Source organism: Macrobrachium nipponense, chromosome 27 (assembly GCF_015104395.2).
Source record: "Macrobrachium nipponense isolate FS-2020 chromosome 27, ASM1510439v2, whole genome shotgun sequence".
Lineage (NCBI taxonomy): Eukaryota > Metazoa > Arthropoda > Malacostraca > Decapoda > Palaemonidae > Macrobrachium > Macrobrachium nipponense.
Window position 1 is genome coordinate 37034435 of NC_087216.1, and position 26339 is coordinate 37060773.

The 26339-nt window shown below is 42.7% G+C and overlaps 1 protein-coding gene across 1 annotated transcript in view; it reads right to left on the reverse strand.

Annotated features, from left to right (window-relative positions):
• LOC135201024 (methionyl-tRNA formyltransferase, mitochondrial-like) overlaps positions 1-26339 on the reverse strand; it is a gene marked incomplete in the record, with an annotated part of 74034 nt that overhangs the window by 30798 nt on the left and 16897 nt on the right. Inside the window, 1 exon segment of the mRNA XM_064229864.1 lies at positions 6469-6591. Within this exon segment, the coding sequence (XP_064085934.1) occupies positions 6469-6591 (123 nt within the window).

Consider the following 26339-nt stretch of genomic DNA (forward strand, 5'->3'; position numbering starts at 1 on the left):
GAAGAGACGGGTCCTGCCCCCGAAGGAGCAGGGTGACCAGCGGAAGAACCCCCCGTCTCACCAGAGCGAGACGGGCCCTTAGAAGTTCCCGAAGGAGACTTCTTAGGGGGGGGGGAGGCGACCTTCTTCTTCTTCGGCGGGGGAGCCTTAGAAGAAGAAGGGGAAGAGGCGGCAGACGACGACGACGACGAAGAAGACGATGAAGACGACGACGACACCTTCCTTCTTTCTTCTTCTTCTTCGTCAAACCTCCTCAGGACCGACGTCAGATCTGTCATCCAGAGCGGAGCCGGGGCTGCTGTTGCCGAAGCAACAGGGCCCGGACGCACCTGTCCGAACAGATCAGCATCGGGAGCAGCGGCGCCAGGAACAGGAACAACGTCAGCAGGTGCAGGCATCACAGGAACGGCAGTAGAGACGGCAGGAGCAGGTACAGGAACGGCAGCAGTGGTCAACGTCACGTCCGTGAACGGCGGCTGGGCAGGTACGGCAGGTACGGCAGGCTGTGCAGGCGGTCCAGATGGACGGACCAGCGGCACAGACATCCTTGGTACTGGTGGGAGGTCCAGGGGCGAGCTCTTCGGGCACACGAAGTCCGGTCGCGGCAGCACGGCAAACCCAGGTGGTGGCATCACACTCCCCCGAGGTACGGCGACTGGCCCCTGCACCGATGTAGTAGGTGTTACAGAGACTGCTGTGCGGGGTGTACACCAGGTGAGGAGGTGAAGCGTAGCCAGGTGTTGTAAGGGTCGTGGTGGTGGTCGTAACCGTCGCATGGGTGACCGCCACGGAGCCAGCGAGATGGTAGCGCAGCCCTGGGCACTCGGCACGCCCTGCAGCCCCAACGATGCCCACACCTGTCCGAGGTCGTCCTTCGCGGCAACCGCACCTGAGGAAGCAAAAGTCGGGTGATTAGGAGGATCCTCTACCCGCTCGCGCGAAGACGAACGGATAGAGGACCCAGAGTACAACTCGACGTCAGGGTATCTAGCGCCCTCCTCCACACTCGACAAGTCAGGTGAGGAGAAGGACCTAGAAAACCCCCCCCCCCGAAGGGGCGGGGAAGGCGCCAAACGTGGAAGCTGAGCGGGCGGCAGGAAGAGACGAAGTGTCCGTAACCAAAGGAGTCGCGGGAGAGCTTTCTGACGACTCCTTTGCAGGCCTCGTTCTTCCTGCCCTCATACAAAGTCCACTGCGCCTCCGACCAATTATTACAAACTTCACATGGCTCGGCTCGGGTGCATTCGCGTCGACACCGAGCGCACAAAAATATGAGGGTCAATCTCCGGGAATGAGCGGAACTTTCCGCATTACGCCCTTCGGTACCCGGGCATAGTCTCCGTGGGGTAGCGAGGCGAGGAGATTCCATCATTGACCAATAAATCACAATTAATTAGAAAGAGAGAAATGATTGTACTTATAATGATTCTTTCATACACAAACACAACCATATACTCAGGAAAGCAAACGACGAGAAGCGGGCAGAGAGCGTCGAACACACACGTACCACTCGCTGTGAGGCCGAAAGCAAAAGTGATTTGTTTACCTCCCAGTCGCGTGCTGCGCGCGCCTGTCGGACAAGCAGTTAACTACCGAAACCCCTTGTTCGAAAGCTTACGACCTATCCAGCTGCCGCTAGTACCTTCCTATTGTAAAAGGACCGAAGGTTTGTATGCCGTGTCGGAACAAATGTGGAAGCTTACCTTTCAAGTGAGGCTATCTCCGAAAGTGGCAACAGAGGAGGAGGACAAACGGCAGAAAACTTCTTATAGTATGTACACTTAACTTAATGAAAGACATTAAAAAATGTCAGGAAAACATAAACTAAACTTTACGAAACACATTGACAAAACTGTAACACTTAACTTTACAAAAAACTTAATATTAAATTTTTTTTTTTTTTTATTTCTAATTTTTTTTTTACTTTTTGCTTACTCCTACTAAAGGCCTCTAAAAAATAACTATCTAGGGAGGATTGCTTCTGCCTGCTTTTGACAATGTTCCTGAAACGACTCAGGCAAACGTCATCGAACTGTGCACGCATACAACTTGTGTAAGCCTTTTCAGGGTGTCTCTTTTCTACAAATGAGCATCCGTAATTTCTGCCGCTGTCATAGCGTCGTCGTCGTCCTCCTCCTCGCCGCTGCTAGAGAACTCTTCTTGAACGACATTATGTTGCATGGCCTCCGACTCCTTCAGGTCATCCGTCGTAAGCTCCTCTTGGTGCTCCTCGAGAAGGTCATTGATGTCGTCCTCATCGACGACCAGCCCCATGGACTTGCCGAATGCAACGATCTCGTCAAGATCTGGTTGCAAAACAGTTACAGGATCGTCAACTGTTCCTGAATCTGCAGCACCAGTTTCGCCCATGTCGAATCCCTCGAAGTCTCGGGCGGATACGGCATCAGGCCAGAGTTTCCTCCACGAAGAATTCAAGGTTCGCCTCAAAACCTCCTGCCAAGCTTGGTCGATGAGTCGGATGCTTATCACAACATCGAAATGCTCCTTCCAAAATTCACGCAAGGTGAGGTTTGTGGTATCGGTGATGTCGAATCATCTCTTCAAAAGATGTTTCGTATACAGCTTCTTGAAGTTCGATATCACTTGCCGGTCCATGAGCTGGAGGAGAGGGGTGGTGTTAGGCGGAAGATAAAGAAACTTGATAAACGAATACTCCACTAGGATATCTTCCTCGAGGCCAGGAGGGTGAACAGGGGCATTGTCCAACAACAGCAGACATTTCAGAGGGAGGCGCTTCTCTTCCAAGAATTTCTTCACTGTCGGGCCGAAACACAGATTTACCCACTCCGTGAACAAAAGCCTCGTTACCCAGGCTTTCGCATTAGCCCTCCACATCACTGGAAGCTTCTCCTTAAGCACTTTGTGGGCCTTGAAGGCTTGAGGAGTCTCCGAATGATACACAAGTAGGGGCTTCACCTTGCAATCCCCACTGGCGTTCGAACAAAGTGCGAGCGTACGCCTGTCTCTCTTAGGCTTATGCCCGGGTAGCTTCTTCTCTTCCTGTGTGATGTACGTCCGACAAGGCATTTTTTTCCAAAAAAGGCCAGTCTCATCACAGTTGAAGACTTACTGAGAACTGTAGCCTTCGTTGAGCGTCATCTCGTTGAACGTCTTATATGAGGCTTTGGCTGCTTTCGTGTCCAAGCTAGCCGCCTCCCCATGCCGCACCACCGAATGGATGCCAGTCTGTTTACGGAATTTTTCGAACCACCCATAGGAACCCTTGAACTCTGGGGTTGGGGTTGGCGTCGATGTCCCTTCTCCTCCGTCGTCTTCAGCCTGGGCAATCAAATCGCCGAAAATATCACTGGCCTTGTGGCAGATTGCCGTCTCTGTTATCGTATCACCAGCGATTTCTTTGTCTTTTATCCAGACAAGAAGCAGCCTTTCCATCTCATCGTGCACGTGGCTCCTCTTGCTGGACAAAATAGTCACGCCCTTTGAAGGTGTAGCTGCTTTGATGGCATCCTTATGCTTAAGGATGGTGCCTATTGTCCACGGATTTTGGCCGTATTCCTTGGCGATCACACTCAATCGCATACCAGCTTCATACTTTTTAATTACCTCCGTCTTTGTCTCCAAAGAAAGCATCCTTTTCTTTCCGTGAACTTCAACTTTCTTGGGACCCATGACTACATATATACTGTACGTAATTAAGTTATGTAGTACGCATACGTATGAAGTAAAGTTCTCACACAACACGATAAAGTAGTACTACAACGAAATCACTAACGAATTTACATTAATAAACGAAATTGTATAGAACGAACGAATTCCGCGTGCTTACGATACCGTTGATGCCGCGAAGTGGCCGAAGAAGCACGCCACTACGTAGATGCACGATGGGAGAGATGTTGACCAATAGGAGAGCAAGATCTTATGGCGGTGACTAACATCAGGAACCAATGGGAGAGTGGGAGGATGGTGGCGAGTCTACTCAGTTGGCGGCGCGCGAGTTTTAAAATTGTTATAGGTGGTCCGGGTGAATCTCGGACTTTACAGCAACAACCTTTCGTATCTTGAACTATTTTCGTATGTAGAGCCACAAAAATCTTCGTATTTGCTTTCATTTCTCGAGTTTTTCGTAAGTTGAGCCTTTCGTATGTCGAGGTACCACTGTATTCTATTTCTTGGTCAAAATATTGTGAATTCGCAATCTGCAACGCACGTAAGAGCATGGAACAAAAAATAGAAATTTCAATATTAAGATGGTGGCCAGAATAAAAATGTACATATTTAAATTATTTGTGGGTTTCCTATATATACTGAATTTACATTGGAAAAACTCTGTACAGTATGTATTAACACATCTAGGAAAAGGATGACATTGTTATTTCCAATTTCAACAGTGAATTTTATGGACAGCACTAAATTATTCAATTTAGACAATAAATCTTTTACATCAATACCAACAGGTAAGACTGCAAAGATGTCATCTACATATCTGAACCATTTTAAGGGGACAAGTGTGATATTTGGAAGGTGCTGTCTTTCAAAAAATTACATTTATAAGTTTGAAAGGAGAGGTGAAAAAGGGTTATCCCTGGCCATACCAAAGAACTCGTAGCAAAGTGTTGGAGGAAGTTGCATGCTGATCTCAGTGAGAAAATGCCTACAACAAGCGCTGCCGTTAGTGAATTTAAGGCCTGCAGAGGCTGGTTTGAAAATTCAGGAAACAAGTGGGCATACATACCGTGCCTACTTCAGGGATTAAGGACATGTTTGTAAAGTGGAATGATATAAAAAACTCTGTGGAGAATTATTATCCCAACAAAGAAGTTGTAATCCGTGTCTCCAACATGTTTAATGACAGTGCCGTGTTTAACTTTAAGCAAATTCTAAAGAAACAGCAGAAACAAATGTTTCTGGACAGTTTTGTTGTGTGACAGGGGTCCAGTAACTCTCAAGCTGGTCCTAGTGCCAGTAAAAAAACAAAGTGGGGAAGTAACCCGACATAGTACCAAGAAAAAAACAAAGTGAAGTAATCCCAGACAGGTTCTTGATACCTGACGTCCTTCTGGTGAAAGATTCCCCTTCCAAACAATAACCTCTCCCCTCCTCTCCATCTTCTATATGCTAACAAGTAGTTTCAATAAAGGTAAGTGTGATGTTAAATGCTCATTTATTTGTTTCATTAGTCATTTATATTTATTTCTAGTTTTCTGCACGTAAAACTGTATTTATTCCCTATAACATGTATTTTTTTAATACTTTTGGGGGTCTGGAACACATTAATTGTACAGGCAGTCCCCAGTTATCAGTGGGGGTTCTGTTCTTGGAAAGGAGCTGATAAGTGAAAACTGCCATTAACCTAAACTTGGCAATTTGTGGTGCTGAGTTTCGGTTAATGGCGCCGATAACCAATTAATGGCACCTCTATTAAGTATGTTATGGCGCGATAACTCTCTTATCGGCACCTTATGACGTCAATAACCGAAACTATGGCGGATTTTATGGCGCTAGACAAGCCCCATAAAACTGGGTCGCCATTAACCAAGTCCACCGATAACTGGAGACTGCCTGTATTTACATTATTCCTTATAGGATTTATTGTTTCGGTTTTCGTACGTTTCAGATTTCGTGGGAGGTTCTGGAACAGATTATATATGAAAACTGAGGTTCCACCATACATGTATTGTTTTTTTGTAAGTTTAAATGTCCTGACTTATGTCATAACATTATGTTTACTGTTTTCATTGTAGCAGCCTCAATATTGGGTAAATATAAACAATTTTTTCCTCTGAATAGCTCAAAAGTGTCTAAAAGCTTGGTCATAAGTTTTCCATTAATTATCTAAATGCTATAGTGTGGCCATGTTATTGTGCAAGTCGGAATGGCATCATAAAATATTATTAAGAGTATTCTTATTCATTTACTTTATATATTTAGAAATATCTGAGTGTGACCATTCAATTGCCTAAGCAAAGCATTTTCAATGAAATAGAACACATATTGGATATTCTATGAATATATTTGCTTTTGCAAAAATAAATTTTGAGATAATGGCCCGTAAAGTTTAAAGGGACTTGTTGGGGCTGAGGGCAACTGAAATTTCATTTACAGAGTAACTGCCTGTCTTCCTACACTCATCACCATAAGAACCAGAGTTGACGGAAAAGCTGATTCCAAAGAGTGATAACTTATTTTTACCAAATAAAATGAACCTTATGGCTATGTAAATAGGGATAGTTTTCCCTAGCAATCAGGGTGGCTGTGCCTTACACCCTCATTGCCCATGGAATCCTAACAGCCCACGAACTGATCTATGGTATTTACAGTGTGTTGTAATGTAATCTTGAATACTTTAAGAAGTTTAGCCATTTTTTAAAATCTCTATTTTTTTTATCCCAGAGTGGCAAGTCCCTCCTTAATGTAACAAAACTAATTTGATAATGCATACAAATCATGTATGTAATTTCAAATGAATTAAAGACCTTACAATATTACCTGTGAGGTTGAATTTCCATTACAGTCACTCCTGTTACCTCATCATTATTCATCACAGCACGTATGATTGGTGCAGCTCCACGCCAGCGAGGCAGCAGTGATCCGTGAACATTCAGAATGCCCCTACAGGAAAACAAATTTTAAATACTGATGTCTGAATAGGAAATCAAAACTGAAAATTAAATGCCACAATTTCAAGATGAAAAATGGAAAACATACTGTACAATTACATGGAAATATGACATTTTTATGATAAAAAAGTTTTATTTATACTTACCAAGCAATTACATAGCTGAAAGCTTCCTACCAAGGCAGTCCAAAATTCATATTTCAAGGTGGTGCTACATCACTTGCGTAGATGACAGAGACCCACCCACTTTTAGAACCGACAGGTACAACTCAGCAGGGATCTTTAATTTGTTTGAGCTATGGTGTCCATCTGTAGGGGGGAGGGAGTGCTCCAATTATGTAATTGCTTGGGAAGTATAAATAAAACTTTATTTTATCATAAAAACAATTTTTATTTAGTGACTTACCAAGCAATTACATAGCTGATTGAACACAGAGAGGAGGTGGGATCATGGACATAATCTCTTCCAAAACATTAAAAAAGATAATGACTTTGAAATAGACAAGGTTGCTAACATTGGTCCAATGCTTGTTGTACCTTATCTGGTAAGAGAGCTGCTGCAGATGATAACTACCTCTGGTTGGAGCTCAACTTAACCTGTAGAGAGCATGGCCAAGGGTCGCCCTTACTTCAGTGGGAACTTTGCAGCCATGGAAGTTCACCGATGGTTGACAAAGCTAAATACTAGCGCCCTTGCCCTGGGCAAAGACCAGATTAAAAAAAAAAAAAAAAAAAACACCCCTACCATTAAAAACTGGCGGGTACTTCAGGTACAGTGTATCTCCAGGCTTCCCTTTGACTCGACAACCTTAAAACAAGGCAAGGAGAAGGTACAGGGACAGAGAGCCCCCTGTGCTTCCTCTCCCAAAACCATGGTAGCAAAGGATAAAGGACCCAGCGTACTTCAATTTTCAAAGAGGGTTTCGACATCCTTAAGATAATGCGAAGCAAAAACTGACATGGACTTCCAAAAGGTTGCTTGAAGAAATGAAGACAGGGACATTTTGTGTCCCATGGCAAGAGAAGCTGCAACAACCCGAACCTCATGAGCCTTCACTTTAAGAAGTGGAAAATTGTCCTCTTGAACCTGGGAGTGGGCTTCTGCAATCAGGCTTCTCAGGAAAAAAAGAGAGAGCATTCTTCGTGAGCAGATGAGACAGGTTCCTTACTGAGCACCAGACTATTTGAGGGTCCCTTGATCTTTTCTGTCCTATGACTTTATTGATTACCATAATGATCAATCCGAAGGGAGGGAAAATATAGGCATCCAGAACGGTCCAGTCCAACAGCATGGCATCCATTGCCCACATGAGAGGGTCTGGGACTGGAGAGTAAAAGAGAGGAAGATGGCAATTCCTCAAAGTCGCAAAGAGCTTTATGGAGAGTTTGCCCCATAACTACCATATATTGAGGCATATTGAAGTCTAGTGCCCACTCCGACAGCAGGTCCTGATGGCTGCAGCTTAATTCATTCACCAAAACATTCAGCTTCCTTCGAATGAAAAGGGGAATGAGAACGACTTGGTTCTGTTCTGCCCAAAGGAGAAGGTCCTTCGCCGTCTCACAGAGTGGAATGAGTGCCCCTTGCTTGCGGACATAGGACAAAGCTGTGGAGCTGTCTGCGTAGACTGCTATGATCTCCCCTGATACTAGCTAAGAGAGGGTAAAGGCCCTGGTGAATTGCCTTCAGCTCATTTATGCTGATGTGGAGGGACTTCTGATCTTCCATCCATGTCCCTGAGACTCTCTGACTCCCTAACAGAGCTCCCCAACCTATGTCTGAAGCATTGGAATAAAACTCTAAGTTGGGGTGCAGGGGGCAAAGAGAAATCCCATCCTGAAGCTTTTCTGCTGATAACCATTGAAGATCTTTCTTTATCTCAACGTAATTGGGAAGATGATGGAGTGTGGCCAAGTCTTCCTGACCAATTTTCTTTCAGGAAGAATTGTAGGGGTCTCATGTGAAGCCTGCCCAACTTCACAAACTGCTCCACTGAGGCCAAAGTGCCCAGAAAGCTCATTCATTGAACTGCTGAGCAGGACAATTGGGAGAGGAACTCTCAGTCAGGAGACAAGACTCGGCCCTTTTGGGAGAGATAAAAGCCCGAAAAGCTAGAATCCAAAGTCATTCCTAAATAAAGAATTTTCTGAGTTGGTGTCATCTATGATTTCTGAGATTTGATAAGAATGCCTAACTCCTGTGTTAGACAGAGTGTCCTCTTTAAGTCCTCTGTGCACTGCTTCTCCAACAAGGAGCAGAGCATCCAGTCATCCAGGTAGAGGGATATGTTGATCCCGAGAAGATGAAGCCATTTCCCAAAGGTGCTAGGATTGGGGTGAAACCTGTGGGGCTATGGACAGGCTGAAGCACAGTGCTTGAAACTGAAAAACCTTGCCTTGAAAAACAAATCACAGGTATTCCCTGAAGTCTGGATGGATTGGGACATGGAAGTAAGCGTCCTGCATATCCAGGGAGACCATCCAGTCACCCTGGTGGAGAAAAGACATAACAGAGCAATTCTCTCCAAGTGAAACTAGGTCTTCACAACAAACAAATTCAGGGTAGTGACATCCAGAATATGGGGACTACGAAGAACCTGATGTGAAAAAACCTCCTCCATCAATCTCCTGATTCCCACCACCACCTTCCAAACCCACTAAGACACTCACTAGCCCGTTCGTCTTGCTGCTCCACTTCCGCCAGCATCTTTGTGTGATCTTCAAGTTAAAATACACTTAATAAAACCAGTTTACTTCTTTACTTTCACTTTTATCATGTACTATCATTATTTTTTATACTTATTTTGTTATTTATAAAATACAGGCAATCTCTGGTTATAATCGGTGGACTCGGTTAATGGAGATCCAGTTTTATAGGGTTTGTCTAGCGCCATAGAATCGGCGATTTATGGCACCAGAAGTGCCAATTATAGAGTCAAGGCGCCATAATATACCAAACAGAAGCGCCATTAACTGGTTACCAGCGCCATAACATACCTAACAGAGGCGCCATTAACCAGGTATCAGTGCTTTAAGTGCCATAAATCTCTGAGTTTTGGTTAATGACATTTTTTGCTTATCAACACCTCACTGAGAATGGAACCCCAGCCGATAACCAGAGACTACCTGTACTTTTTTCATAAAAAAAGAAAAAAAAAATCAGTGTGTTTTTTGGGAGGCTGGAATGGATAGTACTATTTCCATTACAGTAATACATACCCTGAACCTATGCGAGGTTAGGTTCCTGACCCCCTCGCATAAAGGGAATTTTCACGTAAGTTTGACACAGTCTCTAAAAATGCTAATTAATGCAAACTTCTAGATTTAGAACACTAAATATTACCCTAATCATGTTCCCTAAATATTTAGCTAACTTTGAAATGAAATTAGAGTTATTGTAATATCATTTAAAAGTTAGCTCTTCTCTTTGTTCTGAATAACTTTTCATGAACAACCAGTACTTTTTACTTTTTATATGGACTAATAATACAACTCATAGTTACGTCGCTAACTAAGAGAGAGAGAGAGAGAGAGAGAGAGAGAGAGAGAGAGAGAGAGAGAGAGAGAGAGAGAGTTTTGTCTTTACATAAGCATTGAGCTAACTTTTAAATGAAATTAAAGTTACTGTAATTTCATTTAAAAGTTAGCCCAATACATTACCCTTAAAAAAGAAATAAATGGTTGTTAAAAAAATAGGTGAGAGAGAGTTACGTAAAAATCATAGATTGGCAATCGGCAACCCTTTCCCTCCTGTCACATTACTTGACATATTTGACAGCTCTAGACTTCGAGCTTCTGGTGGATGTGAAAAAAGATGAGGGAAAGATTTCTTTATATGCATCATTTTGTCATTACAGCTATATTATTATTATTATTATTATTTTCATTTTTATTTTTTATTTTTTTTTTTTGCTCTATCACAGTCCTCCAATTCGACTGGGTGGTATTTATAGTGTAGGGTTCCGGGTTGCATCCTGCCTCCTTAGGAGTCCATCACTTTTCTTACTATGTTAGCCGTTTCTAGGATCACACTCTTCTGCATGAGTCCTGGAGCTACTTCAGCCTCTAGTTTTTCTTGATTCCTTTTCAGAGATCTTGGGATCGTGCCTAGTGCTCCTATGATTATGGGTACGATTTCCACTGGCATATCCCATATCCTTCTTATTTCTATTTTCAGATCTTGATACTTATCCATTTTTTCCCCCTCTTTCTCTTCAACTCTGGTGTCCCATGGTATTGCGACATCAATGAGTGATACTTTCTTCTTGACTTTGTCAATCAACGTCACGTCTGGTCTGTTTGCACGTATCACCCTATCCGTTCTGATACCATAGTCCCAGAGGATCTTTGCGTGATCGTTTTCTATCACTCCCTCAGGTTGGTGCTCGTACCACTTATTACTGCAAGGTAGCTGATGTTTCTTGCACAGGCTCCAGTGGAGGGCTTTTGCCACTGAATCATGCCTCATTTTGTACTGGTTCTGTGCAAGTGCCTGGCATTCACTTGCTATGTGGTTTATGGTTTCATTTTTCGTATTGCATTTCCTACAATATGGGAGAGATGTTATTTCCATCATCGTTCTTTGAACATATCTGGTTCTTAGGGCCTGATCTTGTGCCGCTGTTATCATTCCTTCAGTTTCCTTCTTTAGCTCTCCCCTCTGTAGCCATTGCCATGTGTCATCGCTGGCTAGTTCTTTAGTCTGTCTCGTGTATTGTCCGTGCATTGGTTTGTTGTGCCAGTCCTCTGTTCTGTCTGTCATTCTCCTGTCTCTGTATATTTCTGGGTCTTCGTCTACTTTTATTAGTCCTTCTTCCCATGCACTCTTTAGCCACTCGTCTTCACTGGTTTTCAGATATTGCCCCAGTGCTCTGTTCTCAATGTTGACGCAGTCCTCTATACTTAGTAGTCCTCTCTCTCCTTCCTTTCGTGTTATGTATAGTCTGTCCGTATTTGCTCTTGGGTGTAGTGCTTTGTGTATTGTCATATGTTTCCTGGTTTTCTGATCTATGCTGCAGAGTTCTGCCTTCGTCCATTCCACTATTCCTGCGCTGTATCTGATTACTGGCACTGCCCATGTGTTATGGCTTTTATCATATTTCCGGCGTGAGTTTTGACTTGAGTATCGCCTTGAGTCTCTGCATATATTCTTTCCTGATCGTGTCCTTCATCTCTTGTTGTTTTTATATCCCTCTTTCCATTATTCCCAGGTATTGTATCCTCTCATCTATGTGTTTGATGTTGTTCCCATCTGGTAGCTTTATCCCTTCAGTTCTCCGTTACTTTGCCATTTTTGTATGTTGACTAAGGTGCATTTTTCTATTCCAAAACTCCATCCTGATGTCCCCAGATACAATCCTTACAGTCTGGATTAGGGTATCTATTTCCTTGATGCTCTTACCATACAGCTTGATGTCGTCCATGAACATCAGATGGTTGATTCTGTTGCCTCTTTTCTTGAGTTGTTACCCGGCATCCATCTTCTGTAGTACTTTTGTCATGGGAATCATGGCTACTACGAAGAGTAGTGGGGAAAGTGAGTCGCCCTGGAAGATCCCTCTCCTGATATTAACCTCTGCTAGTCTTATTCCAGAGCTTGTAAGTATTGTATTCCAGTTGCGCATTGTATTTTTGAGGAAGCTGATGGTGTTTTCCTCTGCCCCGTATATTTTCAGGCATTCTATTAGCCATGTGTGTGGTATCATGTCGAAGGCTTTCTTATAGTCTATCCATGCCATGCTTAGGTTGGTTTTCCTTCTCCTACTGTTCTTCATTACCATTTTGTCTATCAGGAGCTGGTCTTTTGTGTCCCTACACTTCCTTCTGCAGCCTTCTGGTTGGTGGGCTGGTGTTTGTCTCCCTCTAGGTAGTTGTATAGCCTTTCACTGATGATACCTGTTAGTAACTTCCACATTATTGGTAGGCAGGTGATAGGCCTGTAGTTACTGGCTATATTTCCCTTACTCTTGTCTTTTTGTACTAAGGATGTTCTTCCTGTGGTCATCCATTTGGGTGCATGGTGATCTGAGATACAATGCTGGAGTTGTTCTGCTATTCGTGGGTGTAGGGCCTTGAAGTTTTTGAGCCAGTATCCTGGACTTCATCCAGGACCTGGGGCTTTCCAGTTTGGCATTTTCTTTAGTTGGTGTCTGACTGTGTCTGTTCGTGATCTCTGTGAATCTTGTTTTGTTTTATTCTCCCGTTTCTTCTTCCTTGACTTCCTGGAGCCATGTTGCATGCTTGTTGTGTGATACCGGATTGCTCCATATGTTTTCCAGAGTCTCTTACTTGGTTCGGCTTCAGGAATTTATGGGTGGTTGTCTTCCCCTCTTAGTTGGCTGTATAGTCTTTTCTGGTTGGTTCCGAATAGTTTGTTCTGTTGGTATCCCTTATTCCTGTTCATGTACCGTTGGATCTTATGTGCTTTGGCCTTAAGCCTCTGTTTTACATCTTCTATTGTGTTGTTTAGTCCCTCTCTTGTATTTGTATTTCTCGCTGAGTTCCCCCTTGTTTTCTTGCTCTTAGCCTTTTTTTCTGCCATTCTCTTTCAGTTTACTCAAGTCAGACTTCATCACCATGATTTGCTTTTCAGGCGCCTTTTCCAAGGAGGTTGCTGTTTTGGTTTCTGTTGTGTTGGTTGTGCTGGTGTGGTGTTGGTGTTCGAATCCCCATCAGTTCTGCTACTAATCTTGCTCCTGCATATGCCAAGTTATTTGTTTCTGTGATACTGGTGGTGTGTATATGCCCATTATTTCATTGACCTCACTTGTTTCTCCCTTAATTTCTTGGTGTTGTAGGCTTTCATGGAGGGGATATTTGTTCTCTCTGTATCTGGCTCCATCCATTGTCTAATCGTTTTCTACCCATTCCGTCCTCTCTGTTACTTCGTCGGTGTCTTCGAGTGTCGTGTTTGATACCTCATCCTCCCTGTCGTCTTCTGTGGCATCGTCTCTCAGTTCGTCTTCGTGTAATTCGTTGTCGTGTGCCATTTCCCTTTCCAGTTCTTCTCTTTCTGTTGGGGAGAGCCAGTTGTTTTTCTTTATGTTCCTTACTTGGTCTGCCAGCCTCTGCTCTGTTTGGGGGGTGTTATTCCTCTCATTCCAGATGTTGACCAATCTTTTCTATATCCTCTCTCGTCGGGTTGCTTCTGATGTAGGATCTCCATATTCCTTATTTTCTTCTCTTGTCCATTTCTATTACTTTTTGCTTCTGTAGCTCCAATCTAGGTGTTGATTACTGTCGTTGTGGTGATCAGTTGCTGGATGACGACCTCCAAGTACCTGACCGTCTTCCCCTTCAATTGGGTTGAATACCTGGTTGCCGGACGAAGCTCCTCTGTTGCCAGAGGTTCCATTTACGTCGTTGTGGTTTATTCCTTCATTTCTTTCCATCATTGCTGAGTTTTGCTCTTTAACCCATAGCTGAACCCTACCCCATCAGGGATAGGTACTCATTTACAGCTGAGTAGACTGAGGAAATTTTGGTAAAGATCCTTTCCCAAGGAATCAACGCCGAGGAGAGCGGTCACCCATCCAACGACTGACCAGCCCTAATGTTGCTTAACTTGACTTAAGTCCATTGACGACCTATTATTATCATCATTATTATTATTATTACAGGAGTCCCCAGTTATCGGCGGGGGTTCTGTTCTCCACAGGGTGCTGATAAGCAAAAACCCCCATAAACCGAAACTTGCTGAATTATGGTGCTTGTGGCTCCAATATCCAGTTAATGGTGCCTTCTTAGGTATGTTATGGTGTCACAACTCTATTATTGGCATCTCATGGCACCGATAACTGAAGCTCGGCATGTTAGGGTGTCAAAAATCACTGATTTTATGGCGCCAGACAAGTTCCATAAAACCGGATTGCCATTAACCAAGTCCGCTGATAACTGGGGACTGCCTGTATTATTATTTGAAAATATTAAAAAACATATATAGAAGATGTACCGTAAAAATTCTCTCATCTCAGTAAGAGAGAGAGAGAGAGAGAGAGAGAGAGAGAGAGAGAGAGAGAGAGAGAGAGAGAGAGAGAGAGAGAGAGAAGAGTTGTTCTTACTTAAAAGTGAAATGGAAAGGTTATTTTTTTTAAATACTTTCACATACGAATTTTGTAATTACAGTTATGTTATTATTATTTGAAAATATTAATAAACATAGTACATGTACCATAAAAATTCTCTCATCCCAGTAAGAGAGAGAGAGAGAGAGAGAGAGAGAGAGAGAGAGAGAGAGAGAGAGAGAGAGAGAGAGAGAGAGAGAGAGAGAATTATTTTTATTATTCGGTGTTATTGAATTTACACATAAAAGCTTGAAAACTTATAAATTACATAAAAAAATTAAACAAAAACATTTGCAGAGTTTCTCCATGATTCGAAAACGTTGCGTTTGTGTTTGCATTACTGTGAAATACTTGCATATGATAATCAGTTAGGTTCCAAAGAAAAGTTTGCTATCACTTAAGATTGAGGTATTACTGTAATCTTAATGAGGAAATTTGATTTGATCTATGAGCAAACTGAGTTGAGAGCTCAGCCACTGAACTGGACAGCTGGGTGGGGAAGGTAGAGGGATCTTGCATGAAGTCACCATGTAACTGTGCTGACAGTCAGAGTCATCTGCACAACACTTAAGAGGCAACTGCCGAGAGGCAAGAGCTGTTCTATCACCAGGCTAACTCACTCTTGATAAGCAGCAGAAGAGGAAGAGCTGCTTTTATGAAAAGGAATAGTTGTCACAAAGTGACCAATATGAGGTGATAGAGGGGGAAACTGAGAAAGAGGGGGTAGGGTTATCATTCGCTCAGAGAACAATACTGGGTGAGTAAATGATAACTAAAGAATTGACGCAAGGCTCAGAACTACTGAGATAAAATGTAATAAGTCTGTTTCTAAATAATCACCAGTTCACATAGTATACAGCAGTCCCAGGTTATAGGCGATCTGGTTTTACGGGGCTTGTCTAGCGGCATACAATCAGTGATTTATGGCGCCATAATGGGCAGAGTTCCGGTTATTGGCGCCATAAATTGCCGAGTTTCAGTTAATGGCGGTTTTTGCTTATCGCACACCCCCCGGAACGGAACTCCCACCAATAACCAGGGACTGCCTGCATAGGCTTATGGTGTGCCCCAACGAATTGTCTACCTAATCTACCAGCGTCTAGCATCTTCCGATACTTAACAAAATTTTCATCCTCTCATCAGATCACTCCTTATCATCATATCACTCATTATCTTCAAGAAAACTACACTCATGCCTTAACAGCTAGGATAATACTACATACTTGGCTGTCATGCACAACCGAAACATTCAGTTTCCACAAACTCTTCCTTTAGAGATTATAATGCTTTCATCTCTGCTTGTTGTAGATAATATAATGCAAACACAGATAAGAAGCACAATAGTACTGTACAGGAGAAAATCAGCCATAAAACATCAAAATTATTACCATTACCAATTCACACTGTCTGCATAAGAACACAGTATGAAGAATTCTGACAAGAATGTAAACATTCCAGCACCACATGGTGGGAAAACAGTCCTAGCAGGCTAGCCAAGCATTGTTTTGTTTTTTTAATGTCAATCACACCTAATGGTGTAAAGATATAAACTAACTTTAACACTAGGTGACATTCATTCCAAATAATTTTATCTTAAGGGGACCGTCCGCTATGGCGGATTACATGTCAACTTGAAAAAATAAAAAATAGTTATTACTTGTATCTATGCAGAAACATGCCGTGCATGCTTTCCAGAAGTTTCAGCCAATTATTTTTATAAATAATGAAGATATAGCGGTTTTTAAATGATGATGTCATCGTAACTGCGTCGTCTGTATGACATGAGTTTGACAGAATCGTTTTTGCGTGTTTATTTTTGCATATACACAGCGATTTTTTAAGATTTTTTTCGAAATTCTCATACATCTGGTAGCAATGAAAGCTGGTGTGACACTGGGTGAGAAGCGAGCTGCTCAGAGCGGTTATTTATAGGCGAGACTCAGAGAATGACTCAGTTACGCCACAGACGTCAAAGGAGTTACATGCGCGTAGGCACTCACGTTTGGTTACTAGCTATTTACGTTGTTTTTATAACTTCTTAGTGAACTTATAGCAATGCCGAAGTTACCTAAGATCAAGAAGGCTACTCAGCAACTAAGGCTAGCAAAATTAGCGAAGGCCAGGAGTGTGCTGAAAGAAAAACACGAAAATTCATTGTTATCAGCTGCCCTCATTGTCTCATGTCTCGCCGTCAACATCATTATCTGGTGTCACGCTGAGGGTATTAACACCACTTTTAGGGGTAGGACCAGGATCCTTGATGTAGAAATCAACAATAAAAGTACAAAATAATTATGATAATGTTTTGACTTTTATAAGAAAAAAGCGACAATATACATAGCAAATCTTTGGGAGCTCATAACTCAAAAACATACTTATGCGCATGTCGGTAACCATTACTCGGTTATTTATTATCCAATTTTAGAGAGAAAGATATCATTGGAAAGAGGAATAAAAATCCCATAATTCTGTGTGACAGAATTTTTATTTCTTTTTTTCTTTTTTTTTTTTTAGATTTTTTGAGTGTCTAGACTAAAAAAAAAATTTAAAAAATTCATAAAAAATAAAAAAATAAAAAAATAATTCTGTCACACAGAATTGTTCCGTATATAAAGAAGTTTTTATGGTATGATTTTCAATACAACTGATGTTATATTAGCGGAGAAATCTCTACCTATTCTTTTTTTAAAAATCATGATTTTTGCTAATAAAACGAAGTTTTTGCTCAAATTACTTGAAATTTTTATATGATGAAGGTGTTATATATATCTAAAACATATATGAAAATTATGTATTTTGCGTAATAAATAAAAAAAATAGACATCATAGCGGACGGTCCCCTTAAATGCAACATAATCTAATCCAGCGGTCCCCTTAAATGCAACATAATCTAATCCAGCAAGTACAATACCTTCTCCAACTACATATATCATACGTTTTATACAATAATTCTGGGATATGAGCTTTTCTAAGACTATTGATTACAAAGCATTTATTATATCAAAAATGTTATTGTAATGATACAATTAAGTTTGTTCATACTTACCTGGCAGATATATATATAGCTGTATTTTTCCGAATCCGACAGAAATTTAAACACTTACGACACACGCAGTGGGAGTCAGGTGGTTAGTACCCATTCCCGCCGCTGGGAGGCGGGTATCAGGAATCATTCCCATTTTCTATTCATAATTTTTATTTCCACTGTCTCCTGAGGGGAGGTGGGTGGGTACTTGATATATATATCTGCAGGTAAGTATGAACAAACTAATTGTATCATTACAATAACATTTTGTTCATGAAACTTACCTGTCATATATATATAGCTCGAATCCCACCTTTGGTGGTGGGAGTAGACAGAATAGAAGATTTTAGGAAACATATATATGCAGATAATTGATATCTTGATTCCTTACCTGTTAGCATAGCTGACTTCGTAGTTACTGCCGCGTAAGTCTGCTTGTGCTACTAGAGTTGCCAGCGAGGTAGAGACCTATATAGCTGGTGCACTCCAGATGATCTGTCAACAGGGGCGAGACCACGACGTGACTAGACCATATTGACCATACCATGAGGGCTAAGAAGTAAAATAAATATATATATAAAAATATATATCACCACCTGACCCACCTAGCCAAAGTTAAGGTGTGTTAACTAAGGCTTAAGAGTTAAGAAGTCACCGTTGTCGGACGACTCAACTACTAAATTAAGAGCTCTTCCTAACCATTTTCTACAGGATAGGATGAGATGGTACTTCTTGCCCCCAAGATTGTGTCTGCAGACACGTATGGCCCTAGCGAGCAGCAGATCTCATATGCCATCTTCACATCTCGCAGGGAGTGTGAATTGAACACAGAGTTGCTTCGCTAAAAACATGGTACTCAGGATGTTGCTGAGTGCCATGCTCTGTTGAAATGCTTCCGAGGCCGCGCCCTCACCTCGTGAGCATTCAAATCGAAAGATTTCAAATCTTTGTGCAAACACAAAGAAGGAGCTTTTTTGAAAGACCTCCTTAACAATAAAGCCAAGGTGTTTTCGATATGGGCAAGTCTGGTCTTTTCGGAACACTGCAGATTGTCCGTACGACTTCGACTTTCTTGAGTTTTTATGAGATAAAACTTGAGAGACCTGACAGGGCACAGACTCTCTCTGGCTCCTGCCCACTAACTTGTGCCATCCTTGCTTCCAAGCTCCTGGCCCAAGGACAAACCGGGTTTCCATTCTTAGGCCATAACGAAAAGCTTAGAGAGCACACCGCCTTGTGTTCTCTAAAGCCAAAACTTGTGACGATGGCTTAAAATCTCACTAACCCTCTTTGTCGTATCTAGGGTGGTTAGAAAAATGCCTTCCTGATCACATGCAAGAAGTTAACAGGTAGATGTTCGAATGCTTTGACATCAAGAACTTCAGACTATGTCTAAGTTCCAATTGAAAGCTTCGATCTGGACATGCACAGTCAGTCCGTCTGTACTAACGTCAGGTGACCGACCAGTTGGACCAGTCAGACGAATCAAGGACAGCAAGGCTGTACCCTGAAGACCATAAGGCATATTCTTCGCTGAAGGATGAGTATTTGGACTGCCTGGGCGATTCAAGCTAAGCAAACCTTGGGGGGTGTATAACGCAACCAAAGTCGTTAGCGAATCAACTCCTGAGCCACTCCTGACTCGAGCTTCTGGTCCAGGAGAAAGAGGCGAGGAGCAAAAAGGCGATTCAGTCCCGAAGGACGAATGCCATGACAGTCCAACCTGGTCTAATGTTAAACGCATCATCGGGGGTGTAAAAACGCAACCGACTTCGTCAACAAGAAACTCAGGGCTACTATATGTCTCCTGATCTCGCACGAGTGTCGACTCCGAGAAAACAGGCGAGACAAAAAGTAGATGGTGAGCGAGTTTCGAGATTTCACAGAACTCAAAGATCGTGAAGGGCTTTGTTGTTTGACAGAAGCAAATCTCTGAGCCCAAAGGCCGTCAACAACATATTTGCGTATTCTTTAATAGTTGTGACTGCCAGCTTATCCCATTCTTCAAACGGAAAGGGAAGACTGCAATCTTATGCTGTCAACATCTCGATAGTCTGAACGTAGTCAGACTCAGAGCGGAGAGGTTATAGGTACCTTTCGTGTTAAAGGAGGACCGACTCTCTCGGAAAAGGTCCTTGGAAGGACGTGACCTCTGTGAATCTAGGGTCTTGAAGGCCAACATGGGGCGATTAGCGTCATTGTCGCTCCCTGTGATAATATAAATCATCTTATTACATTTCCTAAGTGATTGAAAAAGGGGAAAAGAGACTAAACATCCATTCCCGTTCCATATCATAGGATGGCGTTTAATGTTACCGCTCCCGGATCGAGAAAAAGGGAGCAGAGAAGAAGAAGCCTCTTCGTCCTCAACCTAGCGAAGAGATGAATGAAAGGACGTCCCTAAAGTCTCCACAACTCTCAACATACTTCTAAAGAAAGATTCCACTCGGAAGTCAGTAGTTGCTGCCTTCGATCGAGACGATTCGAACCGACTTTTGCAATCCTGTAACGAACCTCTAGAGGATCGTTCCATTCTACGCCTGTTGTTATAATAGGCTCTTTCTCGTAAACCCGAACCGGGACCGAGAGAAGATACTTCCTAAGATATGAGAGAGCTGTGGAAGATCAGAGTTGATATGGACCATGGTTCCAAAAACTCGTTTCGAGGACTGGAGGGACGACTGAATTGCTTCCACTTCTTTCAGATTATGATCCAGGACATCTGAAACCCTCTCCAGATGTCCGGCACCTTCTTTCTATCACCTCAAGAGATACTTAACGCACCGAGAGATGTTCAGAATCATTCCTAGATCTTTAATAAAATTTCAGTTTCCCGGTAGGAAAAACTGTAGAGGTTCTGAATTGCAGTCTATTCAGGGAAACAAACTTCTTTAGGAAGGAAATGGTCCCCAGCAAGCTCATCCATTCCCTCACACAGTATGTTTACTTCCCTAATAAGGCTGCGCTTTGCCTAAGCAAGAGAGCATATAATAGTGCAATGTTGTGGTAGACTCGTAGTCCTATACCGTGCGGTAACGAGCACCAAAAGGAGTAAGATATCTCTGTAGAACATATTAAGGCCAAACGAATGCAATGTTTATTCATTCATGTAAGAAATCCCCTCAATCTTAGGCTAAAGACCGTGATTGTAGGGCAGAGATACAGTTCGTCAGTCAATCCCCCGCAGGAGAGAGAGAGACGTACTGCCAGCACAGAGATACGGTTAGTCAGTCAATCCCGCAGGAGAGAGAGACTTAACCTACAGCGCATGACAGCGAACGAGTTGGTACTGGCACGTTTGGACTGGAGGAGAGGAGTCAGAGGACAGTGACAGCAGCAGCTTACGATCGTCCGTCATCGTCGTCTCTTAACTTTATGCCTGGGTTGCCAGCTACCCTATTCTATGAAGAAAAAGGTCCGTTATTTTTAGCATAAAGAGACTCTCAAGCTGGTATATTTAAGCGAAACAGAAAACGCTAAATATACAGATGCGTTAGTGTCGTCAGAACACTACCATACAACGGTAAAAGATAAATCGGAAACTCCTGGAAGGCTGCAGGGAGTTACGATTAAATGTCTTTAAAATGGACCATAGACCTCTCGGTTGCCATCCGAAGAGGTAACTACAGCAAGCGTATATGACTTGAACCAACCAGAAATAAAATAACGCAAGGCAAAATATGAAATTATATCACAATAAAGTTTGTTCATACTTACCTGGCAGACATATATATAGCTGAATTCGGAAATACAGCTACATATTTATCTGCAGGCAAGTTTCATGAACAAAACTTAGGAGAATCGAAGCAGTCAGCTCAAGCTTCTTATGTTATTGGACATAAGCGTTCATTGACGTAGTCTACAAGTCTATTTCTTGTACGAGTCTGCGAATGACGAATGAGATCTCTTCCGAATCTTGTCAATAAGAGCTTATTCGCTTACGCAATATCAAGTTAATGAGATGTTTGTCAATGAGAACTAACCCATTTACGGGACAAAGAGATATTTTGTCAATGAGGGGATACCCACTTACTTGACAAAACGATAGTATATTGTCAATGGGGGAAAGTCACTGAATGATAAAACGTAATCAGGAAGTCGAGCATTTTATTTTCCGATTCCCGTCTCAAACGAGGAAGGGGCAAGAATCCTGTTAAGAGACTGGGCTTACGTCAGGTAGAACGACGATGTTCAATTCGGCAGCGTAGTCCCGACTAGGAACTAACAAAATCTATCATCTGAAAAGCCCTTTCAGATGGGCTAAAAAGCTGGCAAAATTATCCTGGGAAGAGGAAGAAACTCTCCAACCAGCTTTCTCTCCCGTATCACAACTAATGCCTGCTAAAGCTTAAAATTTATTGGCAGTATGGCAAAGGCAGTCCTGTCTTGCGCTTTCCTGAAGAGCGTACTTTTGATGAGTGCCTTTGCAAGAATCCTATGAACGTTGCCGAGAGTCCTGACGTGCAGGACATCGAGCCTTTATAACCCGTAACTGCCTTATCGCAAAGTCTTGACTGCGGTAGTGGCAACTTAAATTTATTGGCAGAATGGCAAAGCTTGCGGTAGAGCAAACGAGAACTTCCCTTGAGCTTTCCTTAACTCCATCCACCTATGCGAAAAGCAATATTAATTGACAGAGACCCTCTGAATTCACGAAACCCGATGTCTTGCTGGGTTTCGAAGAAGAAGTTGTCTGTTCACTTTAAGCTTACTCCGAAGCACTGCCTACTTCACATTCTTTGCAGGTGAGGTAGAAGGTATCATCGAAGGTAGAGGTAAAAATTCTTTAAGCCCAAATCTGAAACAAGAGCTTGAAGAGTTCAACAGAAACGTTCAGCCAGGCGACACACCTGGCGTGCGCTGGTGCACGCTCGGCGTCCACTGGAGCGCGCTCGCGGCCATTGGAGCGCGCTCGGCGTCCACTGGAGCGCGCTCGGCGTCCACTGGAGCGCGCTCGGCGTCCACTGGCGCGCACGCTCGGCGTCCACTGGCGCGCGCTTGGCGTGCACCCGCGCGCCTCTGGCTTGGGCGTCCACTCAAAAGCTCGGCTACTATGACTTCTTTGACGTATTTCTCGGTGGAAAGACGGACACGAGTTCAGGCGAACGGTTCGCCTTCTTACTTCTCACTGAAACGCATAACGAGAGAGAGAGAGAGAGAGAGAGGACGTGAAGCGTCCTCTTCTATAAAGCTTCTATTTAGAGGGCGCGAGTCCATCCGAAAGCTCCAACCCCTGCGCGGGGAGGACGCTTCGGAGGACGAGAAGCAATCCTTCAGGATTCGTGCATTTGTGCACGCACTTAGGCAGTCTGGGGATTTTCATCAGAAAACTGCCGAAGGCACGCCAGATCGTGGGGGTTCCTCGTAACCCTCCTTCGGCTTTCCGACATGCTCTCTCCCTCGTTCTGGGAGTCAAGCAGAGGTCCCGGCCTAGAGGCGAAACGAGGCCGATCTGACGCACCCTCCACTACACAAGGGGTATCACTGCACTTCTGCACTTCACTTTTACTCTCTAAAGCAAGCACTTTCGATTCTAAGTTACGAATCGAAGGAGTATCAGAGAAAGGGCAATTTCTCTACAGACACTGCTTAGGGCCCGAAGGCAACACTGCAGGGTTAGGAGTAACCATTACAGAAGAAGCACTTCACAGCAATGAAGGAGAGCGAGCACCTCTCGTAGACTATAACGATAGCCCTGTAGGCCATACTACAAGGATTATGCAAAATAAAGTCTACAGGAAGGTTAGCAGGTTCATACCCTGACTTTTGTTACTGATTAATTGCGTACATACGAATCATACGTCTTCCTTACGGAATTAGACATGTTTACTGATTAATTGCGTACATACGAATCATACGTCTTCCTTACGGAATAGACAAAGTCTCACCCTCCTTACATGACAAATCTCAACAAAGAAGCAAGACCCATACCCCTCGTACATACCAAGTGCGAATCTACCGAAGCTTTCGGTAGCCACACCCTATCTTTGCAGACAACCCCGTCTGAAACTAGCCTAACTAGATTCAGATATTTTATGCAAAAATGAATCAAATTCAAATCAATTTAAGATAGCGTATGCCTAGCCACAAATCCAAGTGAATAAATCAAAAGAGAATTAGGATACTTAGCGGCAATGAAGTTTCCAAAATCCTAAGACGGAGGTACTGAAAACAGGTGTTTTCAGCACCGGCGACAGAAAAATTATGAATAGAAAATGGGAATGATTCCTGATACCCGCCTCCCAGCGGCGGGAATGGGTACTAACCACCTGACTCCCACTGCGTGTGTCGTAAGTGTTTAAATTTCTGTCGGATTCGGAAAAATACAGCTATATATATATCTGACAGGTAAGTTTCATGAACAAATTAAATATTCACATGAATACAATATATTTACAACAATTTTTGAAGTATCAGTATAATATTTTGGTGCACTCCTGATAAGACACCTTTCCCATGGCTGTCTGTCGACATCTGGGATCATGAAACGGGCTCGATTGAGGGAGTAACTACCCGTGGGCAAACCTCTCAGCCTCCCTTTGACTTTTGCTATGTCTTCTAATTGGGTCTAATTGAATTGAGGGAGCAGGGCAGTGACTTCAGTCTATGAGAACTGACGGGACAGGTAGCCACCTCCTCCACTTGCACTGTACTATCACTTTGCACTCTCTTCGTGAACACTTTTTTCATACTTTCATGGAAGTTCTGACTAGATTAATTTTCAAGACTGGCAACAAACGGTAAAATGGTTGGAAGCAAGACAGCCATGCACAGGAGCAGGTGGATGAAAAGTAGGAGGGCAAGTAATAGGAGAAAAGTTGGGAATAAGAGTAGTAGAAGGAATAGCAGGCTAACTTCTACCTAGGTTAGGAGTTGTTTTTAGACTATGTGACCGTCCCTTGGCTCTAGAAGCTATTTTCCTCTTCCTATCACTTTCTAACCTAAGATCCAAGAATTTTTTCTCATCCCAATCGAGACATTTGGCACAAGTTTCTTCCCTACTACACTCCTGTCCCTTACACTTACAGCAAACTGTATGTGAATCATAACAATTTAGTCAATCTGGTCCTATGATCTTTGTTACAATAGCAAAGGCTAGTGGAACTAGAATCAAATATATGAAAATCCTGATCCTAAATGTTAATAAGCTAACAAAGCTTGAAGGCCACTCAAAATTAAGTGTTAATACTTCATCCAATCCAGTTATACAACCAAAAACCAATAAACAAAAGCTGCCGCAGACACCAGATATTTATTTGAGAGCCAGCAGAAACAGAATACGGTTTTCTGCTAAGTAATTTCCAGTACGTATTCCTGTTAGTGGGTGGGTCTTGTCACCTACATTAAATTATTGAAGTGCTATAGCGATTTTTTTAAATAAAGGCTGCTGCTATGTAATTATACTTGGTTAAGTTTATATAAAAATATCATTCCATTAACATTTAGCACCACAAAGTGGAGATCTGTTGAGCTCTAGTTCTTTGACTTAATGTAAAAGGTCTCGGGCCCATTAGCACAATAACTGCAGGGTTAATGCTGGCTTACCACTTGTGCACCAGGTGAAACGTGAGTGGCAAGCATTCATCATGTTCAAGGAGAACAGGTTAACTGTTCTCCTTGCTGGGGTGGCATATCCAGCTAACAAAATTTGGGCAGAAAAAGGTTTGAATGTTAGCTGGGGTCCCAAGTTCATTCTTTGGCAGACAAAGACCATCATCTCCCTAAGGAGGGAAAGCTGCTTACTCAGGGTTCTGTGAAACTTCTTTTTCTTTCTATTTATAGGAGGAGGAGGAGGTGGAGGAGGAGGAGGAGAAGGAGGAGGAGATGCTTATGGTTCTTCCCCATGCCCAATGACAAGTCTACAGGACCAGTAGCTGTGATCGATGCTACAGGGGGTATCTCCTACAGGAAGAATGACTGCTACAGTAGGTTCAGCAGCGTTGAACCCATAGTGAATGCAGCAAAACAAGACTGAAGCAGTATACATGTTAAGGGGAGGTGTATCGATCATTCACTTTCCTACACACACTTGCTTCTTGGCCAAGACAGCAGTGTACACTTAGATGGAGCAGAGAAAGGTTGTCACGGCAGAGGGGAGGAAGAAGTAGGCTAACACTCTAACCTTTCTCTACCAAAACCTTGATAGCTCCAATCCCACCCCACCAAAGAAGCAGTAACAATTGGGATCTACCTAAGCAGAGGACATGAAGACCACATACACTCTCATGCTCCTCACCCCTCCATTATACAAACCATTTAACTACCTTGTTACCAGACTGCTCAACAGTTTGTATTTTCATAACAGTAAATACCCTGAAAGAGTATCAGAAACAAGTAAATCTTTGTTATCAGTATCTTTTCCTCTCAAATACAGGTTATTTTCACTAATACCATCACTACCGTATTAAAAAACAGTACAAGTTGTTTTTGTATCAAAATCACCAAGTACTGACCACTCTATCATCTCCTCAGCTTCATTACTTTTTGTCTTTTATTTTTTATTCATTTACTTTTTCTAGTTTCAATTTTCAGTGTTAACAATAAATCCACAATTTTGTTTCTTATTCACCAACAATATTTCAAAATTTCCCAGGGCTGTTTATGAAATGCATTCCAAACTTTTCTTACCATTAGTACTCCAAAATGGATTTAT